Raw genomic sequence first — 27,659 nt, 5'->3', positions numbered from 1 at the left:
AGAGAAACTATCTTTTTATTCCACTACATTCATCTCACAGCCATAGTTGGGCCGGCTACTGCGCTGATTTAGAATATTAATACAAAACATAATCAGCAAATAAATGATGATGCACTTAAAAAAGCTAACCAAGGGATGTACACATTGTGCATCAATAATAGATAGATAGATAGATAGATATGTACTTTATTAATCCCCAAGGGGAGATTTGTTGTCATAGTAGCGCCCAACACTTTACCGACACCAAATGGAATAGACTAAATAAACTAAACACATAAAATAAAATAAAATATAAGAACAGGGATGACAGATATATACAAAATAAAATATGTGCTAATATGTATATATATATATATATATATATATATACACAATAATTATATACAATATTATATTGTGTATATATATACACAATATAATACAAATAACTATGCAGTGTGTATTAAGGAAATTAAATTAAATTAAATGTAAAAAGAGTATGCAAAATGTGCAAAATATGTAACATATATACACAATAGAATACGAATAACTGTGCAGTGTGTATTTAAGGACATTAAGTGTAAATCAACATAAATGTAAATATGAATGTGTACAGTGAAAATGAAAATTAGTGCACAGAGGATCTGTCCAGAGGTGTAATAGTTATAATATAATACTGGAGTACTTTTATTTTTTATAATATAGTATATTTTATTGCAAATGTGTCTGCACTTTCACTAAGGTACACATTTGTTAGTATTTCGTCACCGTGATAATGGTCATCGTGTAGCGTTCACGCAGGGGGCGTGTCAGCTGTCACTGGTCACATGACCCGGAAAATGTGGGGCTTGATTCCAGTGTTGGACTGCTCCCAGCTGCTGAGCTCGTGCGCTACGCAGTGCAAACCCTCCGTCTGCCCCATCACGACCCCCGCACCCCGGGAGGACTCGACTCATCGCACCATGTCGGGTAAGAAACGCTCGAGGGCTCCGCTGACACTCGCCGCCGCCCCACCGACACCGGAACACGGCCCACTCAAGCACCCGGTACCGGGGCTGCGCGAACTGCCTTCTCTCGTCCCCCCCCCAAAAAAAAGATATCGCGAATTTTAGTCAAACGCAGCATAAAATAAACGTCCGCTGCGGCGCTTTTACCGCTTCTGTGGCACGCGCACATTCAGACGCGGCGATGGCTTTTAATGGTGAGCGCAGTGATATTACGTGTGTGCTGCGGTCACTTAAAGGTTTTTATACGCGTTGGATTTGATGGGTCGCTGCAGCGGTTTGGACCAAAGTAAAGCTCTTGTAATCAAAAGGAAGCACTTCCGGTTACGATTTTCAAAGTTGACGCGTTTGAATGCGACTGGAGTTGAGTTTTTTAAAAGGGTAACATTTAGAGGGCGAATTGTGTTGAGAAAATAAAATGAAAGATTTCCGGAAAATAACATATTTTTAAATTGTTTTTTTTGTTGTCATTTTGTCTCATAATAATAATAATAATAATAATACATTCATTTTGTATTGCGCTTTAAATAGTATTTAAAGGCACCTTACAAGTGTGTGTGTGTATAACACAATCAAGACAGTGTAAGAAAAAAAATAAAAATATTGTAATAAATGTGACAAAGATATTGGGACAATATTAAGATAAAATAAGATAATCCTTTATTAATCCCTCAGTGTGGAAATTACAGGATTACAGCAGCATTGCTCACAGTAATAAGTAAAAAAACAAGTAGTATAATAACAGTAAACAGAAATAAGATAAAAGAGTAAAAACAAGAAGAATATATATATACAGACGGAGTAGAAATAGAATAAAGTCTATTAAAAAAAAGTACTTAAACGTATTAAGTTGAAAAATAATCGCATCAACGTTGTGACTTTTTGTCAACGACCATCATTTCTTGTAACCTGTCAGCCAACATTTACACTGCGGCCAATATACTTAATAAGATGGTATTGGTGAATTTTGCTCTAGCCCTAACGTTGAGGTCTGATGAGTCCACTGTAAAGTCCCCAGTATTGATGATTAGTCCAACGTGTAGCTGGTTATATTAGTTTAGCGCATAGAGACTGATAATCATCTGCTGGGTTTAAAGCACAGGAGAGTCAGTGGTATTGATTTTCTCATCTAAGAAAGCAAATAAATGTATTTCTTCTAAAATGTCCCACTTTTATTTTTAGGTTGACATAATCTTGAGGTCCCTTCATTAAAAGAGCCTTGAAATAAGATTATTTCATTTTCTATTCTATTTAAATGTAAAAATGTACTGCTTTTAGACTGTTGGCCGGACAAAAAAGCGATTTAACGATTTAAATAATTATTTTGCACTTTTCAACTTTGTTCCATAGCTAAAGTCTGCTTTTATTTTTTAAAGAAGACACTATTTACTTCCTGGTTTATTGTGGGGCCCTTGATTAACTTGACATTGTGCGGACGTGCGCTGCTATGTTTGGCCTTGAAGTTTTTGTTTTTTTTACCATTCATGTGTTTCCTGGATAAGAATTACTATGAAAATTACTCCATACAGTAATAAAGCACAATTAGAGAGTAATGCATTTTAGTATCGTATCAATATGAAACTTTACATGCAATCTCTACACATTTTATTTGCAGAAATATGCTCTCATCTATACAAATGTATATGTTCATATATTATTCGTGAATGTACGCCATTATATTTTCAAAGTTGATGCACTCGCGCCCGATTACATTGTCGCTAACATCTTAAACGTCGTACATAAATATCTGTCATGATTTAGAAATGTGCAGGACCCAGAGGTGTGGAGGTCATGTGGCCTCCTGAGTCCTCAGATGGCTCCGTGGGAACCCATCACGAGACGGGTCTTACCCTCTTTTGTTACTCGGTTTCTAGTTCCTTGGAAACCGACCCTAGCAACCAAACAACACTGCCTCTCTGATCAGGGTTTACAGAAGTCCCCCCAAAAAACGCACACATTCTTCTTGATGAATGCTTTCTGCTGGCTCTGGGCCAACTTTCACTCAAGCAGAAACACAGCGTGCCCCCCCCCCCCCCCCCCTCTTGTTTTTGTTATCTGAGGAACATGTGAGCAGTTAAACATGGCTTTATCCTAATAAGAGAAGAGGCTATTAAGGGTTTCACCGTGTAATGTATTGGTTATGATGCGTTTACAAACTATATCGATATACATCTATATCAATATGTAGATATGTGGTTATGTGGCTCAGTTTCACCAAACGCATCACAGATTTCACTGATTACTTGGGTTACTATTTGCCATTTTTGAAACCATTTTTGTGTGTGTGTGTGTGTGTGTGTGTGTGTGTTTCTCCAAGCAGACCAAGCTTTTGTGACGCTGGCCACAAACGACGCCTACGCCAAGGGAGCGATGGTCCTCGGCCGGTCGTTACTCAAACACAACACGACCAAGAAGCTGGTCGCACTCGTAGGACCTCATGTTGCTGAACCATGCAGGTAACACAGGACGACACACACACACACACACACACACACACACACTGACACTAATCGTACTGCGCTGTGTTGTAGAGATGCCCTCCGCTCCATTTTCCACGAGGTGCTCGTGGTGGACGTGATGGACTCGGGCGATGCGGCTCACCTCTCGCTGATGAAGCGTCCAGACCTGGGAGTGACCTTCACCAAGCTGCACTGCTGGACTCTCACGCAGTACAGCAAGTGTGTGTTCATGGACGCCGACACGCTGGTGAGACAGCGGAGAACACGCTCAAGTGACAGAGATAATCACCCAGGAGTTTAAAAAGTAGATTTATTACTCATTGTCCTTTTGATTGCAACATGAAAACGGTCTATATTTCATTAATTTATCCGTGCTGTGACATAACATTTCCTTTTCGCTGAGTATAAACGCATGCAGCAGCTCCGGCGCAAATTCCTATATATATATATATATATATATAGTCATTGTGCAATATATCAGCAAGTCGCATTTCTGCCAATGTATTCAGGTGCTGTCAAATATAGATGAACTCTTTGAGAGAGAGGAACTATCTGCAGCGCCGGATCCTGGTTGGCCCGACTGCTTCAACTCCGGGGTGTTCGTCTTCAGGCCGTCCGACGAGACGCACGAGAAGCTGCTCACGTTCTGCCGTGAACACGGCAGCTTCGACGGTGAGCCCCGAATGTCACACGCATAAACTTTATATATATATATATATATATATATATATATGTATGTCTTCAGATCAACTCTGGTCTAACCTTGTCCTCAGCCGACGTGTCACATATGCATCTGCTATCTGTCTACAAGTGCGTTCGAAGATTGTGACGTAATTCACCGCCACAGCGTTCTCGACACTCCTTTTCAGTTTCTATTTAGAAAAGGACGGATAGGACACAGTCTGTGGAAATGTAATACGTGTGTGTGGTGTGTTGACCGTTGTGTGTGTGTGTGTAATGGATTTCTGGAGGTTAGATATGGTGAATATTGCTGGAATTAAAGGACATTTATTCTTTTAATTTACGTCTTTTGAATCCCCCCCCCCGTCTTTTATTTAAAAATCTATTCTCACATGACTGGAACTGTTTACCTTCCTCCATCTTAATATGCCAAACCAGAGCTTCTAGCTATCTCTCGGTCAACTAATGTGTCTCAAGCATATTTGTGTGTCTCTCCGTGTCTGCAGGTGGAGATCAGGGGGTTCTCAACAGTTTCTTTAACACCTGGGCGACGGCAGATATTTCCAAACACCTCCCTTTCATCTACAACCTCAGCAGTATCGCCATCTACTCCTACCTGCCTGCGTTCAAACAGTCAGTACACAGACACAATCACACACACACACACACACACACAATCGATGTTTCGTGCTACGTTCACGTGCGGCCGACCTATTGCCCTGACTCTGTAGCCGTCCTTGTGAAATGCTTGCGTGTGTTGGGAGACATGGCGCTTATCCAGGGCCAGTTCAAAGGTCGTGCCTCTTGTGGGTCGGGGTGTTGAATTACAAGATGCTGCAAAACAGAGGAGCTGCTGGAGCTGTTGTATTTAAATCTGCACTGGACGTGTTCTTTTGTTCTTTCCTGCCTTTTCACATTTGGTGTTTTCACAGGTACGGCCACGACGCCAAGGTGGTGCACTTCCTGGGAAAGGTGAAGCCGTGGAACTACTCCTACGACGCTCAGAGGGGCGAGGTCAAAGGTCACTCCCTGTCCCCGGACCAGTGCCACCTGCATCCCGACTACCTGCTCATGTGGTGGCAGCTGTACGCCAAATCGGTGCAGCCTCTGCTGCAGCAGACGCACGGGGACGCCCCGTTCGACAGCGGCTTCGTGGACGCGCCGGTGGACGTACGTCGGCTGTTGTTGTTGTTGTTGTTGTTGTTGTGGTGTTTGAGTCCGTGTCCCGTTGTGTGTGTGTGTCGAAATGTAAACGAGCCGTGTGCGATTTGTCCTTTTTAGCCGATTGCGTAATCGTCATGGCCAGGCTGTTTCGTAACCTGCAGTTTACGAGGGGAACTCTGCTCTGAAGAAAGCCTTTTTATTTATTTATTTACTCCCATTTTAGCTCCAGATAAGAGCACTAACCAGTTTTTTGTTGCCACAACAACAAGGAAGAGACGATTAGTTCCACATTCCTCGGCACCAGTTTGTTGGCAAACGTCCGGCTTGTTGACCGTTTGAATAGCTCGCAGCGTGTCGGGCCTCCAGCAACCGTCGGGCTTCTTGCAGAGCGGCAGGAAGTTGCGATGGCAGCGTCGAAACAGGTAGTCGTAAAAGGAAAGCTGCAAAAAACCTGCCACACAAGGACGTCTTGAGCTGGGCTACAAAGTTACAACAAGTACATCTTGGAATTTAGGACTTATTTTTAATTATTTGAGGTGACACAATGCCACTTTTGCTGGCACATTTTAGATTTAAGTCTCTAAAGGCAGTCGCTTTAAAGGGCATCAGTGAACTTTCCACTTCTCCGCCATGTGTTACGGGACTTTAGCACCAAAAGAAGCTGTGTGTAAAGAGGTTGAGTTGAGCTTTAAAGCCCCCCCCCCCTTTCCACTCAAAAAGAGATTCATCACAAATAATTAAATATTAAAGAAGAATTTCTCCATCACACCAACACTATTATTTTCACATTGATCCGACCAACCGTGTAGCATACAGACGTCTGATTTGGAAGCTTAAAGTCTCCAGTGCATCTCGTGTCAAAATCATAGATTATAAACTTTTTTTTTTGTGTGTGTAAATAATTAACCAAAACACACCGGTTACATAAAACACTATACAATTCGACTTCATTTGCCCTCTGTGTTCACGCTCCGCTGCGTGAGTCTCCATCTCTTGATTTGTAGTGACTTATCGAGCGTACTTCTACTCTTACGAAGCCAGAAAACCTCGACTCTTATCTGCTGCAAGTGTGTGTTGCAAACTGTCGCGTTTGCACTTTGACCTCCCCGACCCCATGCATGCCGATCTGTGTCTCAAGCGGGGGCTGGATGTGGGGGAAAGCAGTCCTTATAAAGTGCTGCTCCGGTCCCCGTGTCATGACCCACTTCTCTGCCTCCGTCTTGTCTGTCACGCAGGCTGCGCTCCACGAGGATGGGAGTGAGGACCAGGCGCCCTTCGCCCCGCCCCCCCAGAAGGTTTCATCCGAGGAGAGGAAGCAGCGATGGGAGGCGGGCCAGATCGACTACATGGGCGACGACTCCTTCGACAACATCGCACGGAAGCTTGACTCCTTCTTGAAGTAGCGAGCGGGCGGGCGTGATGGACAGAGAGAGCACCAGTTAAAAGATCTGCGTGTGTGGGCGGAGATTTCAAAGCACTGCTCGGCCAATCACAGGGGCTTGACTAGCAGGGCGACTGGACGAACGCCTCTGTGCAGCGTTCAGCCTCACTCTCTGCATCCCGTTAGTGCGCGTGCGTGTGTGTGTGTGTGTGTGTGTGTGTGTGTGTGTGTGTGTGTGTGTGTGTGTGTGTGTGTGTGTGTGTGTGTGTGTGTGTGTGTGTGTGTGTGTGTGTGTGTGTGTGTGTGTGTGTGTGTGTGTGTGTGTGTGTGTGTGTGTGTGTGCACGAACGGGAGTGAAAGTTTGACAGCGTTCCCGTGCACTCTTTCCATTCAATTTTCCCCTCCAAAGGAAACGTTTGATGTTCCACTTTCTTTGCTGAGAGTTAGAAGAGAAGATTGATACTAAATATTAAGCTCCAGCCAGCAGCCGGCTAACTTAGCTTAGCATTAAGCTAAGTAGCTAGCCACACTTTCTTTTTTTATTTTTACACGCATTCAAAGAAAGTGTCTCAACCCTAAAGATGTTTACTGTCCGGCCTGAATGATAAGAAGTTGAACCAGGGGGGGGGGGAAATACAACGTTGAGATCCAATATTTCCGCTCGTCCTCTTCGGTTGTTGCTGAACAGGTTGCATTAATGTTGGTTTAAAAGTTTCATATATTCCTCACGGATGGTAAAAACACGCGGTTGCACAACGAAATGCCGTTGTAGCCCCGCGCATTGATGATCAAACCAATGCATTTCCTTTTAAATTTTATTTACACCAGGAACTGCAGATAATTTGGCATTAACTTTGAGCCTTCGTTGAACATCCCTGGCTCTTATGCACCCGACATAACCAGATTGTTTGGGGGGGGTTCACTCATTCCTCTATGAAAGGGAGTCGAATCGACCAATCAACACGAGTGGTTCAATCTCCTCATCTAACTCTCGGGGGAAGAAGGCAAACAAGTGTACTTCCCGAAAATGTCAGACTATTCCCTTTTTTAAGTGTTCTCGATGGCGATGGAGTCCCGAGTCTTCCGAACCGGTGGAAACCTTCAGCAACAACAGAAACTGAGAAAGTGAAATCGTTGTTTCTGGATTTTTACCACCGCTCCTATCCTGCAATAAGTCTCTCTATCTATTCAAACCACTTTAAAGCAGATATGCAGCAACTGGCTCATTTCCCCTCCCCAAAGTCCCAGCCAGTCGTGACAACCTCGCTTCGATTTAAGAGTGTTCACCTCCCCCGGAGGACTTCGGTAAACGTCCCCATCTGTGCCTCCTGACGCTCACCAGCTCCATGTGACTCCAGCTTTTTAATATCTGGTGTCGTAGGACGAAAAGCCTGTTATGTTTGATTCGCATTGGCACAGAGTTTTTAAGAAAAGTGGGTCAGAAATGAAGTCCTTCCACATCCTGAATTGATGTTGATCGTCTTGTGTGTGTATTTGTGTGCGTGCGCTCCCCTCCGGGCATCTTTCCTCTCTGCATGTTACGTAACGTCCTCCTGCCAGATCTCCACGTCAGTACCCCCCCCCCCCCCCCCCCCCCCCGTTCCTCCACTTCCCTTTCTGTCGTGTTACCAGCCGCCTTATTGCCGTTCACTGTTTACAAAAACCACTTACTGTACCTGCTGCTAGCACAACACGTCAGACTTTGTCGAGCCCCTCCGTCCCCGTTACCTATGCCTCTCTTACTTCACTCCAGCTGTGTGACCTCAAACTAAAATAGAACAAGAACAGCGTAGCCGACGCACTCCCCCGACAAGGAGCTGGCGAGGTTGGGAAAAGAAAAGCCCATGTGATTTTTTTTTTTCTCCAATCTTTTTTCGGCCTGCTCAATCCTGAATATGCATGAGCGTGGGAACGTACCTGTAATGCAGATCTGTCCCGCCACCTAGCTGTTAACTGTACATCCCTGTAGAAGCGCTAATAAAAGAACTGGTGAAGAATTACCCTTTTATCCATCACAAGTTTATTTTCGATTTACAGGGCTTCATTTTCATCTGTTTTGGGCAATGAGATGTCACAGAATAGTGGAAAATGGCTCAAAGTGACGTCATTTCGAATATCTTGGTTTGTCCCGACTCATCTTCACATTTGAGAAGTACTTAACCACTTAAATGATTATTAGATTGTGTAGTAAACATGTTTCCCTTTTTTGAGTTTCATGTTTTTGGTTAAACAGACGTTGACGTTATGAAAGCTGCAGTCTGTTTAAATACAGCATCTACAAACATATTATATCTGCAGGCTGCCACATACAGAACATGTCTGAATCGTCACTGGAAGATTCCTTTTAGACTAAATCCTCCATGTTTTTAACCGTCTCCTACGCATCACACATGGTTTGTCCTATGAATGGATCAGTATCAAAACTTGAACCGTTTACAAAGTCGTAGAAATAAAACAAATTGGAATATTCACGATAAACTACAAAATGAAAAATGTCAAAATATGAACATAAACTTGTTGTACAAAAAAAAGAAATCTCTGCGCAGCCCTTCAGATTTTACAAGAGCAACTGACGTATGAACGTGGGAACCGCACGTCTACAGCTCCATCAGAGCTTTGATCTCGTCCATGCGAGACGTTTTCCTGTCGGGGTTTCTGCAACCGAAGGCCTTCTCCACCAGGTCCTGCTTCTGCTTCTGGATCTTCACCATGTTCTCCTCCACGGAACCTTTCACAATGAACTGCAGCAACAGAACGCACACAAAATCTAAATATATTGTATTAAACTATGGATAATGCAAATGGCTTTCAGCCCGAGAATGTAATATTGTACGTCATCGAGCTGAAGAAATCATTTAAAATCATCAGGGACCTGAACATCTGTCTCGTTTTACCGTCTTCACAGTGTAAACCAGCAAAGGAACACTCGATGCCTTAACACCAACACTAAAGTACCAACACATGCGGTTCAGTGAAAGGTTCCTGACCTTGGTAACGAAAACGTTCCTCGTCTGTCCCAGGCGGTGGCAGCGGTCGATGCACTGCTCCTCTGTGGCCGGGTTCCACGCCTAAAACACAGCCAAGAGCAAGCGGACATGCGGTTAGGAATCCCCTTCTTCCTGGAAACACTTTCGGGGGTTTCTTGCGATCAATTTTATTGTTTCGTTTCCATTAAAGAGTAAAAAATGTCACAGTATCAACAGATTGCATCAAAAATCCCTTCAACGTGCACAACCTGACACTTTTATTAATAAACCGTGTGTCTGGTTGGCATCTGGACAAAATCTGCACTTACGGGGTCCATGAAGTAAACATGAGAGGCGGCAGTCAAGTTAAGCCCCACCCCTCCAGCTTTGAGTGACAGCAGCATGATGACGGGGCCGTCGGCTGCAGGGCTCTGGAACTCCTGGATGACCTGAGTCCTCTTCTTTTGGCTCAGGGTGCCGTCAAAACGCACAAAACTGAACCCGTGCTCTCTGGTGAAGAGAAATGAGGACGACGCCAGGAGACGGAGTTATGGAACGACGACGCGGACAATTTAATCATTTAAATCTCAAAAAAGGATCCACGCAAATTTAAATAAAAAAAATACAAGCACGGACCTCTAAAACTCCTGCTACTGTGAATGTGTGTGTTACCTGAGTGGAGTCTCCAGGATGGTGAGGAAGCGTGTGAACTGAGAGACGACCAAACACTTAATGCTGCTGTCTTCACATCGCAGCCGGAGCAAGTTTCCCATCAGCGCCTGCACCTGCAGCGAGAAACACCCCCCCCCACACCCACACACACACACACACACACACACACACACACACCAAAAGAAAACTCACTTCAGAGGAGGAACGACACGGCTCTCGTGAAGTAGCATTTCAGCACATTGTCATCACGGCTCAATAACAGTGACTTCTAAATTAAATAATGAGGGAAAGAGTCACTAAACACTAAACCATCCTCAGTGTGTGCAGCTGTACCTTTGAGCTCGTCCTCCACTTATCGGGGTTTGTATTTTTCTCTTCCTCCATTTCCTCCTGTGGAAACTCCACCAGTTCATTGGTCTTTATCTCACTTCGACAGAGGGGACAGCGTGCTGTTTCCTACACACACACACACACACACACACTGAAGTGAAAACTGGCCTTTTTCCTCCAGGGGTCGAATGACAACTCCAATTACAAACCGGTGCGTGTTACCTGCTCGGTGCCGATCACCTGGGCGATGCAGGGCCGGCAGTAAACGTGGGCGCAGTGTGTGATGACGGGCAGGCGCACCGAATCCAGACAGACGGAGCACTCCTCGTCGGAGCCGCTGGCCAACACGAAGCGCAGCTTCTCGATCAGACGCTCTCGCATCTCCGCCGGTGTTGCCGCGGCGCCTGCGAGGCAAAAAAATATTTGATGCGTCCAAAATGCAAAATGAACACGGCGGAGAAGACATCTTTCAAACGTCGCTTGACCATTTTTATTTTGGTGAATGTGGGGTTTTTAGAAAGGTTTACACTATGATTATACCCGTTTTATACACGTGGGGTTGGGAGGATCATGAAACAGGAAATGAAGAGAGAAAGAGACATAAAAAGGAGGTAGTTGAGAAAGACACATTTAAATATTATTATGATAAGAATTAGGAGAGGGGCTTTTGCACAGCAGGGATTCTCACCGGTGCAATCAATAACACTAACAAGGGCTCCTTTCCAATCGTGCACAACAGCAGAGCCTGGAACAGGTGCAAGTGACTCGAGGGCTCCGGAAGCTGGACGCCACGTTATTTAGTTATTTAGTTGTCACACTGCAGGTCTTACCCAGGTCCAAGGATGTCTTTGACAGCAGATCAGGGTGGCAGCAGTGCTGCCGAAGCCTTATCAGGATGGCCAACACATCAGCATAGTTCCTCAAGACTGTCCCTTCAGTTACGTATCTATAAAACACACACAAACACACACACACACACACACACACACACAGTTCAGATAACTTTTACAGGAAGATAACTTAACGATGTCGCCGTAACATCTAACGGACATTTATCCACAGCTGTATGTTCTGTCTTTATTTATTTTTTTGCTGATCAGCATCATCCTGCTGTTGATCTGTTCAAACGTGCACGCACATGCACGTGCACTCCCACACTGACACGTACCTGCCGATGGTATTCCTCCCCTCGTTGCGAGCCAGCTCGTACTCCTCTCTTTCCGACTGGCTCAGCTCCACCTGCTCCACGCATACCGTCTTCTCGGGCATAGCCACCAGGGGGCGCCCGTTCACCTCGCTGCCCTTGGTCCGCCTCAGGGTGATGCACTTCACCAGGGTCTGCAGGTTCCTGTGTGCACAGCATCGATTGTCTTTGAGTTTATTAATATCCGATTATCAGCTTTCTACACTGAAGAATCAACATATTTTCTTAACACATATCGCAACCTTATGAAATAGCAAACTGATCAATTATTATAGGACTTCTGAATGTCACGACTCAAAGCTTTATACACTGATTTCACTCAGACAGACAGCGCCCCCTGGAATCGGAGTGTAACATAGCACTTGTGAGCACGCACTGCAGGCCGGCCCGGTCTCCTTGAGTGACGGGTCTCTGGATCACTCGGTTCCACCACTCTCTGGCATCGAAGGGCTTCAGACGCAGGAAGGCCAGCAGCATCCATAGGTCCTTCACACTGTTCTGGATGGGAGTACCTAAAGGGATGGAAGAATGAACACACACACACACACACACACACACACACACACACACACACACACACACACACACACACACACACACACACACACACACACACACACACACACACACACACACACACACACACACACACACACACACACACACACACACACACACACACACACACACACACACACACACACACACACACACACACACACACACACACACACGCACACACGCACTTGGTAATTGTCTTAATACTCAGGCCGGATCTGTTTGTCAGTATTTGTGGTGGCAACGATGAATAAATGTACCATCTACTAAACATCCCGACTAAGTACGTTTATGTTTTCACATGTTGGACTATCTGTGTGTGTGTGTGTGTGTGTGTGTGTGTGTTAAAGTGCAGGTATACCTGACAGAATCCAGCGCCGCTGACCTTTCAGGTCAAGCACAGCCTTACTCATCTGTGCCTGAGGGTTTCTTACGACGTGTCCTTCGTCCAGCACAACCCGCAGCCAATTGATCCCATGGAGGGGACTCTTATTCTGAAAGGTAAACGAGACATTACATTTGAAAAGATAAGCTAATTATCTCTCAAGAGACTATTGGAATGAATTCAGCACGCAGTCCTGGTTCAGGTCAGATGTTAATTTGCACGTGACCCGTCTGCACTCACCCCAAAGTCGGCAGAGAGGACGTTGTAGGTCGTGATCACCACGTCCTGAGAGGACAGAAAGGCTTTGCTCCGGTTGCGCTCTGCGCCGTAGTACAGATACACGTTGAGCTTTACGTTAGCGCGCACATGCTGCTCAAACTGGTCCTGCACACACACACACACACACACACACACACACACATACGGACAGAGAAAGACAACATGACATGGCTGACTTTGGGGATGGAAAGGTAGCATTGAACAGAGCAAATGGAGGCATTGGCTTGACGTGATGAAGATTCTCAGGTACTTGAAGTCATAAAGACTCTCTCCCCCCTCCTCACTATCTATGTGGAAAGCGATTATCTCCTTGTCGTTTGAGGAGTTTAGGACCAGACTCTTGTCCGACTGACCCACCCCCCCCCCCCCACCTCACAGAAAGTATGCCTACCAGCCAGTTGCTGATCACAGAGAGGGGGCAGAGGATGAGAGTTGTTCTTGCTGATAAGTCATCTGCACTTTCTGTGATGGAGGAGTCCACACCTGAACATACAAAGAAAAAGGTATACAAACATCTCTAATATTACAACAATTTCTTCTTCTTTTTTTTACCCCCCTACTGTTTGAACTCACTCGTTGTAGGAGTGGCAGTTTTCTTCTTCTTTAAGCTTGTAGGTGCTGCTGAGCCCCCCAGGGCTGCAGCAAAGTCCAGATCCTCAAAACATTTCGGGGCCTCTGCACATAAAACATACACATAGTGTGACACGGGTCATTTCCAGAAGATTCCCTGTCAAGCTTCGTCACTCAGTGTCTTCATCATGCACAGACATTTACACGAAGATACGATGAGCGCACAAATACAAAGACGTGTACCTTTAACGGGCTTTCGCTTGGCGGCTTTCTTCTTTCCTTTGCCGGTACCTGGAAGTGGAGAAGCCAGGGACAAAATGTATGGAAGCCACAAGAGGAGAGTAAGGCGAACGGAAACAAGCAAAGAGCGTGAACAGGGTGGTACGCGTGGAGATGTGGAGAGTAAGGTCGATTCTTACTCTTATCCGACTTGTCCACTTCATCTGCTGAATCGACACAGATCACCTCCACCTGGGAACTGATCCACACAGGAGCACATCAGACATATACGCAGAGCAAAGTGAAGCCAGCGAGAGAGTCATTTGCATTCTTACCTTTACACAAAGATTTTTTTTTTTAATGATTTTTTTTGGGGGGCTTTTTTTTTTTGTGCCTTTATTTGATAGTGCAGCTCTACACAGGAAAAGGGGGGGTGGATGACCTGCAGCAAAGGGCTGCGGGTTGGATTCCAATCTGGGCCGCTCCAGTACAGACTCATAAGCTACCTGGACACCAACCTTTACACACGATTCAATTATACAGTGGTAATTTAAAAAAATACAATATGATCTGAGCATGCCAAATTCAGTTGCACCACACTTACATGTTTGTGTGCTTAGAACCAGCTGCTGCTGCATCAGTCACTCCGGCTCCATCGCCTGCGCTGCTGCTCCCTGAAACAAAAGAAACATCACGTCTACCGTTACATTTCCACACACACACACACACACACAAACACATAAACACACTACATCTAATTTAGTAGAAATTGAGGTTACCTTCCACTCGGGAGGGCTTCTCTGGTTTCGTCTTGGCTTTGGCAGGTGATGGCGGCTCCTCCTGCACACACACACACGCACACACACACATGTACACAAACACTTTATGATGGCTGAAGCCAGGCAGACGGCACGCCGATCGGAAAAGAACTCGTTCGCGACACGTACGCATTTCTCCACAGGCAGAGGCTTTCCTTTGTGGAAGTTGGTGAGAATCAGAGCGATGGTCGTCAGAGTTTTTCCCTGGAGAAACACAAAACAGGGGTTTCGGTATTCATTTACTTCCGCCAATAAGCAGATTATTTTTAATAGTAATGAAATCCAATAACCGTGCAGTGTTTTTTTTTCTCTCACCAGTCCCATGTCGTCCGCCAGTATCCCCCCGCGAACTCTCTCAGGTATTTCTTTGGCGGAGAAGCACGTGAGTCGGTTGTAGTAGAGCTCGCCCCTCCTCTCCCAGAAGGGGGGCAGAGCGCTTTTGTTTTCCCGCGCACACATCCAGGACAGCGCCTGCTTCTGGTGAGGCAGGAGAGGAGTGCCCACTGCCTGCAGAGGGAGAGAGTGATAAAGATGTACAATATAAGACAAAATGCTGACCACAGATGTATGTATGCACATTAAATAAATACAGATAAACTGGTCCAATATGGACCTCGGCTGCTTGTTTCTCTCCGTCTTCACTCTCCATCAAGCCGTCAAAAAGGTTGTCGAATGCATTCTTCAGCTGAAAGAAAAAGATCATTTATACTTTATATCACTTTTAGCATTCAAATTATACAACATTAGAAGAAGGAATTCTGAGCACTAAAAAGTCCTACCTGTAAATTATTTTATTAAAAAAATAGTTTATAAGCAGATCAAAACAAATGCAAATAATTTATTTTTTACTTCAATTACATGTGTCGAGAAAATGTCATTCTATAACGGTTTATAATATTCACTACATTTAAGTAGATTACCTCATCTGGAGTTAGTAGGATGGTCACACCTTTTTTAGACAAAGCACGAGCACCTTGACTATTCTGATTTGCACCTGAAATCACACACACACACACACACACACACACACACACACACACACACACACACACACACACACACACACACACACACACACACAACAAATGGTAAAGTGGGAGACAATACCTGAAAACTTGACATGTTTTTATTGCAACACAAGCTCTGTATGTGTGCATCAGTGTGAGGACATCCACGAGGAGGCGAGTGAGCCTGGATGCTGGAGTGCGTTCGGTTTCGTACCTGTTGCTTTGCCTCCTCCCGTGTTCAGTTTGAATCCGCGGCGGGCCATGTTTTCCTTCACTGTATTTTGGTTTTCTTCCTTCCCCCAGAAGGACAACATCAGCGGCATGGTGAAGGAGTTCTTCGTCCCAGAGTGTACCACCCTGATACGGCGGCGACAACAACAACAACAACAACAACAACACACACACACACAATCAGACTGTATTCATCCAACTGTGATCACTGTCGACCTGAGTTCACAGTGCATAGCACATGATATGAATAATAATATCCATCAATAGCACCCATATAAGCCTACATTTAGACATGCCAATGACAATAGACTCACCCCTCAACTTTGGCCAAATTGTTGTCCATGACATGGGCCATGGCTGCTGCCAGCTCCCGCTTGATGTGGCCCACTTGGTTGCCATAAATGTTGGCGACCATCACTGCATTGCGGTCGTATTGGTTCTGGGGCTGTCTCACTAAACCGACCATTTCACCTTGATTCACCTGTAAAGAGGAGATGAGTTCAAGGTCCCTCAACCTGCATCTGCGGTGCACTACAAGAACTCAAAGGGGAAAGGGGGGTGGGCTCGATCCTCACCACCCCGGAGTAGTATCTGAGGCCGACCACGGTGCCCTGCAGGTGGCCAAACAGCACGCTGCCATCTGCGTCCGGCTCCTCGGACGCCGCAGCCCTGATGGCCTGGGAGAGGGTCTCCGCGCTGAGGTCGTAGCGGTCCGTGAAGAGGTCCACCTCTCCGTGCCTGTCACTGCCGAACCTCCACCTGCCGGGAAACATCACACCTGCGGCGCGCGCAGAGACACCCACAAACAGAGAAAAAGGAGAAAGAGAAAAGTCGTGTGAACAGTTGGAGGTTGAGGCGCTGGGTTGAGGTATTTCGTGAGCTGCTCGCGCGCTGTATTGAGGGCGATTTAGTCGGTAAATAAAACCTCGTACTATTTTTCTTCTTTGAGAGACGTTTTTTTGTTTCTGTTGCTGTTGTTTGTGCTACTTTCTGATCGTGTGTCACCGCCAGTAGCCGTTAAACGTGTAACTTCCGGTAGTGACTTTCAAAATAAACTCAGACGTTTTATGAAGCTGTGACCTATATCCTTTAGAAATCTGTCTGGTGTATATCATCATTATGAATATTTGGAGTAGAAATGTGTTATTTTATCTAGTATTGACAGAGACACTGATATACGCTTAAATCGAAAAGTGTGAGGGGGGGTTATTATTGTGGTATTTTTGGGAGGTATTTATTATTGTGGTAATTTTAATTTTGTGGGGACTTACTGTTAATATAACAGTTGCATTTTTGCATCACTATGATATCCAGTGGCGGTTACATTGTATTAGTCAACGATTTTCTATTAGGCTCTTTAATCAGCTTTTACTGGTTGAAATGGTCGGATTATTACAATTTTAATATTCAGAATCTTCAGTATATAATCGGTGCTGAGCAGTATACAATGTATTTTATATATTAATATTTCTCACAATTGAGCCTGATATTTGGGATTGGATGCTACTAATTTTGTGATTTTAATTTTATAGAGCAACGGTCAACTCTACCAATTGAGTTGATGGACATAAAATATACTTTGGCAATCATTAATTAATCATTTTTAGCGCGCTAGAGTAGATATATTTTATTCTGAAATCAGTCACCTTGTTTCCGGTGTTGTGTCCGTCTACTATTACAGTCCGACTTGCCACACGGGCGGCGGGCAGCTGCTTCTCCCCGCAACCGTATTTTACGCGCCCTTTGCGAAACGCCCAATGAGCGCTACGGAAGCCGCGAGGGCCCCTCGATTCCTCGGTTTTGGCGTCTACGGCGTTCCGCTTCCTCTCCGAAGTTCCTCCCCGGACCAAACAAGGAGCCAGTCCGAGAGAACTCGGGGAGAAAGACGGGGCAAATAAGTGAGTGAGATTAAAGACGGTATTGTTTTTGTCACACCTTTTTAGGGAAGTTTGTGATATCTCAGCGAAAAACCTGGGCCTTAAAAACGGAGTGAAAATCGTCGGTGACGGGGCGGAGTTTTGTGTGTTTTGGGCCGGTCGTTTTTCTTTTTTTGTTCTTTTTTTCTGTTGCGGTTGACAGCAACCGGTGAGTTTACGTTTGCTCATTCAACACAGTCAACGAACCGCTCTTACTGTATAGTTGCATAATTGGTGATAGGTTGGATATCGTTAACTGTATTTTCGGCACTGAGTGGCTGCTTCTTCTGTAATGGTTGAGGAGACACTTTTCTGGGACCTTAAGGGGAGAGGCGGGGGTCAAATAAAGTGGGCACAAGATCTTCGTGCTGGTGGGATTTGTAGCTTGCTTAATTTTAAATCCAAAGTAAATGCTCGTCGCTGTAGTCGTGTAAATAACACGTGATGTCAATGCAAAAGCGTTGTCTGGCCTACTTCACCTAAACGGGGCTGTGAATATCTGACCCAAGGTCGGTTTGGTGGATAAAAGGCAGAAGACACTTCAAGTTGTTCTCTAAATCCAGGTGCAACACACCTACAGTATAATGTGTGTAAGGCTACAGTACACACCTTTTTTTGTTTAACATGTATTTTTTCGGCTCAGGGTTTTGGAGATGATCACGTCTGCAGTACACTGGATTTAGAAGAACTCAGATGGGCATCGTTGTCCTAAAAATGTTACCTGCATTTACTTGCTTTACTGCCCACTGAAGGGTTTCTTATACCTGCAACTGAGAGTTCAGAGCTTCATGAGGGAGACGGCAGACAACTTAATGGAGTTAATGTGAGTTGCACCGGGGGAGTTTGGAATCATTCCCTCTGCATTTCTAAAAATCTGTGACTGCGAGTCAAGACTGGTGATCCTGCAGCTAATACTGAACCATCCATTCATGCTCTGGCCCCCCGAACACAAACAGACTTTTGACTGCAAATCCTGAAGCTGTTTTATTTGTTTGTTTTTTGTACTCGGTCCAGACTGTCTCACCGAGTTCTGACGGCGTCCTGGGACTTCAGGTCGCCAGGTTGGTGATGTGAGTTGTCAGGTTGTTGACACAGGGGTGAGGCGGCTGTTTGATTAACAGGATAAGGTGTTCAAGAGTGGGTGTGCAGCTGGGCAGAGTGTTTACTGCCCTAATCAGGGAACTGACTGTAGAGGGAGTCAGTGTGCACATATACAGTACAAATGTGTGTGTGTTTTTATGTCTTTCTGTGTGAGTGAATGAAAGGGGTTAGGGTTGTGTGTGTGTGTGTGTGTGTGTCTGTGTGTCGGCTTCATCACTCCTTCCAGGAAGTCCTCTGCAGAATTTCCTTTTTATAGAAGCTGAATACAAAAGGCCTGCTGTCCACTTCCTGTAAACAGCTCGGTGGCTATGCGTTCGTTTTGCAGCGTTTTGGTTGGCCGTCCCAATCCTGTGACCCTCTGGCGCTCGGGGAGTTCCAGGATGAGGAAGTGGGCTTCCCCTGATGGCGGCCGGCCACAGGGAATAGAAAGTGTCCTCCGATGTAGCGAGAGAGCACAGAATGAGGAATAGAAATCGGAAAGGACAGAGGGGCGTGACCGGCTCCGAAATGATGATGAAAAGAGAGTTTATGCGAATTGAGGAGAGATGAGAGATGAGAGATGAGAGGTGTGTGTGTGTGTGTGTGTGTCTGTGTTGAGCGAGCACGGTGAGGGAATAAATTAGAAACTAATAAAAGCACAGACACAGGAATGTGAAGGGAGGGTTCAGCCTGCAACTGAAGATGGAACGTATCCAGATCAAAAGAGCTGAAACAGTCGATCAATCAACTATTCAATTGACATAAAGATATTACAAACACATTTTTACAATCAATTAATCATTTGAGATAGGGGGGGGGGGGGGTTATGTGCCAGACCATTCCTCTGCGGTGGCCTGTAACCTCCCCGTGTTGGCACCGATCCCTTTTATACGCCTTGTTTGCTATATCGATCATCTCCGTATAACTCAAAAAAATGTCATACTATTCTTGAAGATGACTAAATTATAAAGTCTTTGTCGACACGCTAGCTAATCAATCCACGAATCATAAAAGTGCTACTCGGCTGTATGCAGTTAGACGCACAAGCGTGCAGCCTGCGGTGCTCGTGTGCACCTGCCTGCTCCCCTCAAAGTGTTTTTTTTTCTTTTCTGCTTCGCTCAAAGCTACAGAAAAGATGTTCCAGTGCTCACAATGGATCCCCTGTTGGCAAGGTGGGTGTGGGTGTGGGAGTGGGAGTGAGTGTGTGTGTGTGTGTGTGTGTATATGAGTAGAGCACGCCCAACCCCTGCAGCTATGAAATTCCTACTGAGAGACAACAAGCCTGGACAGCTAGCACCCACTATTCAGTCCAACACACACGCACGCACAATATTTTCAAAGTCACTGACTGTGACTTTGAAAATGCACATTAAGCCCGGACCGGGTCTAATTTTACCCTGTCGGAACAAGAATACACTTGTCTCCTCCAAGATCGCAGAGGAATGAAGGCGGCCTGCGAAGACTTGCCCCTAGATGAGAGAAAGAGGGGTAAGGAAGCAGCAGTGAGAGGCCAAGTAGATAAATGAGCGCTGGGGGGGGGAAGAGGTGCACACACTCGCTGGGAATACAACCGTTTCTTTATTTTTATCGCGTACATGGTCTTCTGTAGGACGCAGAAGAGGCAACAAACAGGTGAGTTACCTTGTGAATAGCTCGTATGAAAAGAGGCGAGGGCATCGCAACAGAGCGAGGGTTAATTCTCAACGTTGTGTTTTTACAAGCGTGTGAAGGTTCTGATCAGATTACATGATCCACGGCGTGGAAAACAAGGGAGGGGGGTAACGCAGCCTTGAGACAACTTCGTGCTCTTTGTGTCTTCGGCTTGTGGCCCGAGGGCATGTCGGCTTGAGCGAAATGGTTAATGCGTCAAGGAACCTGAATCTAGATATCTTCACGGGTCCAAGGTTCTTTATTTATTATTGTACAATAAAATGTAGTTGTAGTCCCTTAATGCTACAAGAAAAACCTTGGTGCATACCTGTAGTGCATTTTTTTTTTTTTCAGGATGAATTTAAACAGCCAGAGAAACATTGTCCATTAACTGTGACAACGTTTGTCAGAGGTCAGCGGGTCAGCAGAGTTGTAGCAGGAGGAGGCTTTATGTGTGGAAAAGAGAGAGAGAGAGGGGGAGGGGGGGGTCATAGGCATACCTGCTATACCTGAGCCACGTCTGTCATCCGGGTTTGATATCATGCGGCGTGTCGGCGGCGTTCAGACACAGGAAGTGAGTAAACCTTTTGTTTGCTTCCTGTTTCCCGTCTGTGATGTCACCCAAGAATGCAGACTGCCGCTCGGAGACGGATCAAACTGCTGGCTCTGCAAGACTGGAGGCGTTGCTTTTTGTGTGTTCTTACGCGTCGTGTGTGTGTGTGTGTGTGTGTGTGTCCACAATCTCACCATATTAGGGGAATGGATAACAATCAGCGTGTCAGTGGTGGAAGAAGTACTCGTACCAAGAACCAATACAACGGTGTACAAAGTCTTTCATTCAAATTCCAACTTTAATATGACATAAAACAAGCCAAAAAGATGACCAAACCACCGGTTCAATGCATAATAATGTATTGTATTTCATCTGTAGTGGAGTAGAAGTATATAGTATCATGAGATGCAAGTACTTCACAATTGCTGTTTCTGACGTTGCACACCACCCAGCTCAGATTTCCTTCTTCAGATACTCCTCTCCCTTTAACTCCAGTTGCCATACCTCTCTCTCTCTCTCTCTCTCTCTCTCTCTCTCTCTCTCTCTTCCTTCCACATTCATGTGTTGCTGTGAACTAGACTCAACACGTCACTTTGCCCATTCAGCCTGGCTTCCTGTTCACACTCTCTGTTCCCTTCGCTCCTCCACTCGGCGCTGACCCGCAGATTGTGGCATGGATGGATTAGTTAGGTCTGTGTGAAGGCTTCCTCACTTTTTATTTTTATTTATTTGGTTTGTTCAAGTCTTGTTTCCCTCGGTGTGATGTAGGCTAAGCTGTGCTCTATTTGCAACCGTTTGTCAGTAGCATTTTGGGCTAACGTGTATGGCTTTTGAGTAGCATTGTGAAATATCAGAAAAACAGGAAGCGGCTGATTTGAGCGTGCAGACCGACTTACTGTTATTCCTTGTTCTGATTGTCTTGTGTGCAGGTGTACCTGTGTGTAGATGTGTGACAGCGGAGTGTGCGAGGACAAGCCCCCCGCCCCCCCTGTCAGGATGAGCAGCCAAGGAGGAGGAGCCAAGGACCCCCAGTCGGCCAATCACAGCTCTCGGCCGCTGCCGTCTGTGCCCGAGGAGAGGAAGTCCAGAAACAAGATCATCTCCATGTTTGCCTCTGAGAAAGGTAAGAGGCGTGGACACGTATTTGAAACAGAAACAAATCACACTCATTGCAGTGGATGACCAACACTTTGACCCTTGACCTTTCACCTGCAGGAGGCAGGAAGAAGGACCGGGACAAGGACAGACCCGAGATCTCCTCCCCCTCAGACTTTGAACACACCATCCATGTGGGTTTTGATTCAGTCACTGGAGAGTTCACTGTAAGTATCTCAACATGAATACGGTGTCAATCTGCTTGTTTGTGTTTGTGTTTGTGACATTTTACAGACACAAATCTACTCATCTAACTCTCCAAATGTATTTCCAAAGGGCCAAAGGTCGTATTGGATCAAATCAAATATGCAAACAGGAAGTCACTGTAGCATCACATGCTGTAAAATAACTGACTACCAGAGCTCCTCTGTGGGACCTTTTTAATATTTTGGAGTTTGTTGTTTCAAGGGTAGATCTCTATGTGTGTGTTTGACTGTGTGTGTGTGTGTGTGTGTTTCTTTCTCCAGGGCATGCCGGAGCAGTGGGCCCGTCTCCTGCAAACCTCCAACATCAGTAAATCAGAGCAGAAACAGAATCCTCAGACCGTCCTCGACATTCTCAAGTTCTACGACTCCACCAGTGGAAAACAGAAATACCTCAGTTTTTCCGCCTCGGGTCAGTTTTTTTTTTTTCGTTTTTTTTCTCCCCATTTACAGTAAATAAAAGTCCAATGTTGTAACTGCGCAGACTCATCCTTCCTTTTTTTAATACTTTATCCCTTTCAGATAAAGACTCTCAGTCGGTGAGGATTTCCATTCTCCCCCCCCCCTCCCATAACGTTACATTGAATATACATTCGTACTATATGTCTGAAACGTCATCCGGGTTTAACCTGCTCGTGTTTGGTGTTGCAGCCCGGCAAGCAGGGCACGGCGACCTCCCAGTCAGGTGGCAAAGATGGAGAGGATGACGACGATGACGACACGCCGCCTCCGGTGGTGGCGCCGCGGCCGGAACACACGAAATCGGTGAGTTGAAACAAATTTATGACATTACTGTTTTTTTTTTGTTTGTTTTTTAAACGTTGTAATATAGGAAAGTGGCACTTGGGGAAACTAAAATAATTATTACAACCCTTTTTTTTTTTTTCTCCCTGTATGCTCTTGAAATAAACACTTTTTAAAGTATGCTGCGAGCCGATAGAAATAAGAAGGGCGAGGTCACCCAAGGTCAACCTTGCTGGAATGCTTCTCTCTCCTGTGCTGCGTCAGGTGTACACGAGGTCGGTGATAGACCCGCTCCCGGCTCCGGAGGTAGACGGCGCCTCTAAGGCAGCTGACAGGCAGAAGAAGAAGGGCAGCGGCAAGATGACCGACGAGGAGATCATGGACAAGCTCAGTATGTAAAACACACACAGATTCACGCCGGAAATGACACTTTCAAGGCATAGCCACGTACTATTTCTGGCTCCAGTAGAGCTGATCAAGCTATTTTTTATTTTAATTTTTTTTGTATGACTCCTATAGGAACTATTGTCAGCATTGGAGATCCTAAGAAGAAATACACTCGCTATGAGAAGATCGGCCAGGGGTGAGTCCCAACTCATGTGAACATTGGAAGGTAGTTTAGTGGGGTTTTGCTGGTCCAAAGTGACTGAAAAGAGGGCGATTTATTAAAGGTTATTTCACCTCTTACTGTTTGTCACTTTCAGGGCGTCTGGCACAGTTTATACAGCCATAGATGTCGCCACAGGACAGGAGGTACGGTTACTTCCCTTTTTGTATCCGCCAGCACGAAGATCATTAGCTTGTTGGTTTCCTCTCAACTTAATAGTTCCATTTGGTAAAAAGTGAGATGTTCATGTCTTTTTGTTGTTGTTTTGTTTTGTTATTATACAGCAGGTCTTGGTTCTCTATAAATACTGTGAAAGTATCTAAACGCTCAATCCAGACAGTATGAGAATATATAAAGAGGTTTTTGAACATTAAATGATGAACCTGGTAATGAGCATAATATGTCTATAATGTTGAGGCTGGACTGAGGAACATCAGTGGGCGGGTAGAAACTTTAAAATTTTTAGCAGTAGAAAGTAACCTGAAGAACTAGCTGAAGGTTAAAGTGCTGGTTTTGTTTTGTTACTGTAATCGCAGCATTTTAAGGTCAGCTGTCTCAATACAGATTTTTCTTGAAAACTTATTTAAAGGAGAGTTATTTTTTATCTTGCAAGACTACATACAAAAAAACTGAATTGAACTGTTTTCACTTGACATAAGTATTAGTTGCGCCTCCTAATTACCCGCCTAGCGTGTGTGTGTGTGTGTGTGTGTGTGTGTGTGTGTTATTGGTGGCACCACTTTCACACCGCGTTGTGTCCTGCAGGTGGCCATCAAACAGATCAACTTGCAGAAGCAGCCGAAGAAGGAGCTGATTATCAATGAGATCCTGGTCATGAAGGAGATGAAGAACCCCAACATCGTCAACTTCGTAGACAGGTAGCACACCGCGACCGGACCCAGCACACACCCACGGCGCCTGGTTGACTGCTTCGTGGATATGACTGACTGTGTGTGTGTGTGTGCATTTTTAGTTTCCTCGTAGGAGACGAGCTCTTTGTGGTGATGGAGTACCTGGCCGGCGGCTCCCTAACCGATGTTGTGACGGAGACGTGCATGGACGAGGCTCAGATCGCAGCAGTCTGCAGAGAGGTAGGATTCTCTTCAGACGACCGAGCGTCCGAAACCTCCCCGTCAAAGTTTTTTTTTGCTCATTGCTGCCACCTGGAGTTCAGTGAAATAGTGTGAACGGAATAAATGCTTTTGGGGATCCTAACCCCACTCCCTCTCTGTGTCCAGGTCCTCCAGGCTCTGGAGTTTCTTCATGCCAACCAGGTCATCCACAGGGACATTAAGAGCGACAACGTACTGCTGGGGATGGACGGCTCAGTCAAACTCAGTGAGCGGAGTGCTCGACGCAAACACGCACATATCCACGGACGCACGTTGCACACAATCTGACTGAATATCACTTTTTTTTCTCTCTCTCTCTCTCTCTCTCTCTCTCTCTCTTTTGCAGCTGACTTTGGCTTCTGCGCCCAGATCACTCCGGAGCAGAGCAAACGTAGCACCATGGTGGGAACCCCGTACTGGATGGCTCCAGAGGTGGTGACCAGGAAGGCCTACGGCCCCAAAGTGGACATTTGGTCTCTGGGCATCATGGCCATAGAGATGGTGGAGGGAGAGCCTCCGTATCTCAACGAGAACCCACTCAGGGTGAGTGTGTGCGCGCTGGGAGAAAGAAGGGACGGGGGGGGTGGGTCTGTTTCGGCGAGTTAATTTCAATATCATAAATCTTTTTGAATATTGTTTTGAATATTTTAGTTTATAAAAATAGCAGAAAAATGACAAAACCCCAAAGATATTTAATTTGAAATATTATAACATGGAAAAGAAAAGCAGAAACTGGAACGAGCAAATAGTTGGCACTTTAGCTTAATAATTAAATAACATATTTATTAGTGAGCTTTGTAGTTGCGGGTGGGGGGTTACCTGTTTCCCTCTGCTTCCAGTCATTGTGCTAAGCTAAGCTAAGCTAACTAGCTGTAACGCGATATTACATTTCATTTAGCTGATCCTCTGATTGAAAGATGGACCTGCTAACCACAGTCCGTCATATTTATCTGACAGACATGAGAGTGGTATCAATCTTCTCATCTAACTATCTATTTATTTACTTTCACTGGGAAGGTAGTCCATAGTTTGGTTTCTGTTTTTTTTTTTGTTTTTTTCATCATTACTTCGGACTGCAAAAAAAACAGTCAGATGTTAGCAAAAGTCTGTAGAGAAATGAATTTGCATTTGTATTACTTCAAGATTATAACCCACTGCTTTTCTTAGGCGTTGTACTTAATCGCCACCAACGGGACCCCTGAGCTGCAGAGCCCAGAGAAGCTGTCTCCCGTCTTCAGGTCTTTCCTGTCCCGCTGTCTGGAGATGGATGTGGAGAAACGAGGATCAGGCAGAGAACTGCTGCAGGTAAGAGAGACCTGCACACTGCCTCAATGTAGAAGAATATCCCTCTCAAAATATAACGCACGTTAGGGCTGCGGCAGTTAATCTGCAGTTGTTTTTTTTTGGTAGCGTTAAATTGTTTGTTATTGTCTAAGAAATGTCCGAAAATTATGAAAAATACCCATTTAAGATTACCGAGAGCCAAATGTTCCATTTAAATTGCGTGTTTTCTCCGACCAACGGTACTAAACAAATATATATATATATATATATATCAGTTTATCATTCACAAGATAAATAAAAGCAGCAAATTCTGCTCTACAAAATGTCAGAAAATATTTTTTTTTAAAGCCCTTTTGTAACTTCCTCAAATCCAAAATAAACTCTTCGAATGGTTCAAGTGTTTAAAAGCTAAAGATATGACATTCAAAATCACACAACACACAGAAACGCAGCAAGTCTTCACAACTATGAAGCATGTTTAGCACGTTTGTGCTCGTAAAAAAAACGACTCGTTTTAGAGCTCCTGAAGTCATTTTTTTCTTGTCCCGCGTGTCGGTAACTAGTGTGAATAATTCCAGAAGATGAAATCCAATGTGTTCATCCCTCCTTTTGTCCCCGTCCGTCTGCAGCACCCATTCCTGAAGCTGGCCAAGCCTCTGTCCAGCCTCACCCCGCTCATCCTGGCCGCCAAGGAGGCCATGAGGAGCAACCGCTAGACGGACAGTCTCTCAGGACTATTAAGAGCTGATGCCAGTGGCGGCCAAACCAGCCGCCATCTTCTACCAGTCTGCGTTCAATGACCATCAGCAACCTGCTATTCTTTTTTTTTTTCTTTTCTTTTTTTACCTCACAAGGGTCACAAAAACTCCTCTGCAGTGTTCCCGGTGTTTCTGTACTGGTGCCAGATTTATCCTTCCTTCCTTGTGCCTTGTTCTAAAGCCGCATACAGCCACCATGGGTTTTCTATTTGTTGCAGCCGGAGCACGTGTGTGTGTGTGTGTGTGTGTGTTGTTGTTGTTGTTGTTGATGTTGACATGCTGACTTACTACAGTATGCATATGAGGAATGTGGTTTCACGGTTATTTAAACATCATGGGCCGTGTTCACAACGGATCTTATCGGCCCTGGGAGGCATTTCGGTGTGAGGAACGGATGCCAACGATGGTCCATGTAGGGGAGAGTTGAGCAACATCATCTCTGCTGTTGCGGGATTGTTTAGATTTTGTTGGTGAGCTGTCATCCAAATACATGAGGTTCATTATCGTTTTCGTTACATTTTGAATGCTGATTTGCTCTGTGAATTGCTCTTCGACGTAGTTTGAGACAAAGTTGCTCTTATTTTGAGCCTTTTCTTCGACGGGTTAGCAGCTTCTTTTTCAGCTATGAGACTTTTCATTATTACAGAATTATTATTTTTTCCTCTTCCAGATAAAAGTTTTAGAACGTGA

At 45.1% G+C, this 27,659-nt stretch overlaps 3 protein-coding genes across 7 annotated transcripts; 2 read left to right on the top strand and 1 right to left on the bottom strand.

The window, feature by feature from the left end:
- The first annotated feature begins 806 nt into the window (after positions 1 to 806).
- gyg1a (glycogenin 1a) lies at positions 807 to 8,668 on the top strand. 2 transcript variants are annotated; one of them, XM_034562695.1, is made up of 7 exons: positions 807 to 948; positions 3,301 to 3,439; positions 3,515 to 3,689; positions 3,952 to 4,114; positions 4,630 to 4,756; positions 5,056 to 5,293; positions 6,523 to 8,668. In XM_034562695.1, the coding sequence occupies exons 1-7, from the start codon at positions 807 to 809 to the stop codon at positions 6,688 to 6,690; spliced, it is 1,152 nt and encodes a 383-aa protein (XP_034418586.1). In that variant the 3' UTR covers positions 6,691 to 8,668. The 2 variants fall into 2 exon arrangements, with proteins under 2 accessions (XP_034418586.1, XP_034418587.1); XM_034562696.1 differs by having other exon boundaries at positions 811 to 948; positions 3,304 to 3,439.
- Positions 8,666 to 21,180, bottom strand: hltf (helicase-like transcription factor). Of its 2 annotated transcripts, none has more exons than XM_034562645.1 (25): positions 21,054 to 21,180; positions 16,483 to 16,685; positions 16,222 to 16,388; positions 15,891 to 16,033; positions 15,590 to 15,663; positions 15,283 to 15,354; positions 14,985 to 15,176; positions 14,799 to 14,873; positions 14,631 to 14,691; positions 14,456 to 14,525; positions 14,052 to 14,110; positions 13,876 to 13,923; positions 13,636 to 13,737; positions 13,454 to 13,545; positions 13,024 to 13,167; positions 12,760 to 12,892; positions 12,217 to 12,352; positions 11,805 to 11,984; positions 11,467 to 11,582; positions 10,859 to 11,040; positions 10,640 to 10,762; positions 10,307 to 10,419; positions 9,964 to 10,144; positions 9,656 to 9,736; positions 8,666 to 9,409 (listed from the first exon to the last, which is right to left on the bottom strand). In XM_034562645.1, exons 1-25 carry the CDS (start codon positions 21,094 to 21,096, stop codon positions 9,266 to 9,268), a joined length of 2,934 nt encoding a protein of 977 aa, XP_034418536.1. In that variant the 5' UTR covers positions 21,097 to 21,180; the 3' UTR covers positions 8,666 to 9,265. The 2 variants fall into 2 exon arrangements, with proteins under 2 accessions (XP_034418536.1, XP_034418537.1); XM_034562646.1 differs by lacking the exon at positions 21,054 to 21,180 and adding an exon at positions 16,840 to 16,943.
- Positions 17,599 to 27,659, top strand: LOC117751112 (serine/threonine-protein kinase PAK 2-like). 3 transcript variants are annotated; one of them, XM_034562678.1, is made up of 15 exons: positions 17,599 to 17,805; positions 22,036 to 22,229; positions 22,322 to 22,428; positions 22,729 to 22,876; positions 22,987 to 23,003; positions 23,116 to 23,229; positions 23,473 to 23,599; positions 23,728 to 23,791; positions 23,913 to 23,961; positions 24,581 to 24,693; positions 24,789 to 24,906; positions 25,054 to 25,153; positions 25,274 to 25,470; positions 26,095 to 26,232; positions 26,841 to 27,659. In XM_034562678.1, exons 2-15 carry the CDS (start codon positions 22,052 to 22,054, stop codon positions 26,925 to 26,927), a joined length of 1,557 nt encoding a protein of 518 aa, XP_034418569.1. In that variant the 5' UTR covers positions 17,599 to 17,805; positions 22,036 to 22,051; the 3' UTR covers positions 26,928 to 27,659. The 3 variants fall into 3 exon arrangements, with proteins under 3 accessions (XP_034418569.1, XP_034418571.1, XP_034418568.1); XM_034562680.1 differs by lacking the exon at positions 17,599 to 17,805 and adding an exon at positions 17,812 to 17,992; XM_034562677.1 differs by lacking the exon at positions 17,599 to 17,805 and adding an exon at positions 21,662 to 21,796.

The sequence above is a fragment of the Cyclopterus lumpus genome, chromosome 22 (assembly GCF_009769545.1).
Source record: "Cyclopterus lumpus isolate fCycLum1 chromosome 22, fCycLum1.pri, whole genome shotgun sequence".
Classification (NCBI taxonomy): domain Eukaryota; kingdom Metazoa; phylum Chordata; class Actinopteri; order Perciformes; family Cyclopteridae; genus Cyclopterus; species Cyclopterus lumpus.
This window is presented reverse-complemented; position numbering and strand designations above follow the sequence as displayed.

What these genes read in the sequence shown, in the direction of transcription:
- gyg1a (XM_034562695.1), top strand. Translation starts at nt 807, where the DNA reads ATGACCCGGAAAATGTGGGGCTTGATTCCAGTGTTGGACTGCTCCCAG. An exon ending in TCATGGACGCCGACACGCTG is followed by an intron (nt 3,690 to 3,951) that starts GTGAGACAGCGG and finishes CAATGTATTCAG; the next exon opens with GTGCTGTCAAATATAGATGA. An exon ending in TCGTGGACGCGCCGGTGGAC is followed by an intron (nt 5,294 to 6,522) that starts GTACGTCGGCTG and finishes TCTGTCACGCAG; the next exon opens with GCTGCGCTCCACGAGGATGG.
- hltf (XM_034562645.1), bottom strand. Translation starts at nt 21,096, where the DNA reads ATGATATCAAACCCGGATGACAGACGTGGCTCAGGTATAGCAG. An exon ending in GGAGACCGGGCCGGCCTGCA is followed by an intron (nt 11,985 to 12,216) that starts GTGCGTGCTCAC and finishes CTGTGCACACAG; the next exon opens with GAACCTGCAGACCCTGGTGA. An exon ending in AAAGACATCCTTGGACCTGG is followed by an intron (nt 11,041 to 11,466) that starts GTAAGACCTGCA and finishes TTTGCCTCGCAG; the next exon opens with GCGCCGCGGCAACACCGGCG.
- LOC117751112 (XM_034562678.1), top strand. Translation starts at nt 22,052, where the DNA reads ATGTGTGACAGCGGAGTGTGCGAGGACAAGCCCCCCGCCCCCCCTGTC. An exon ending in GGCCGGAACACACGAAATCG is followed by an intron (nt 23,230 to 23,472) that starts GTGAGTTGAAAC and finishes GTGCTGCGTCAG; the next exon opens with GTGTACACGAGGTCGGTGAT. An exon ending in ATGTCGCCACAGGACAGGAG is followed by an intron (nt 23,962 to 24,580) that starts GTACGGTTACTT and finishes TGTGTCCTGCAG; the next exon opens with GTGGCCATCAAACAGATCAA.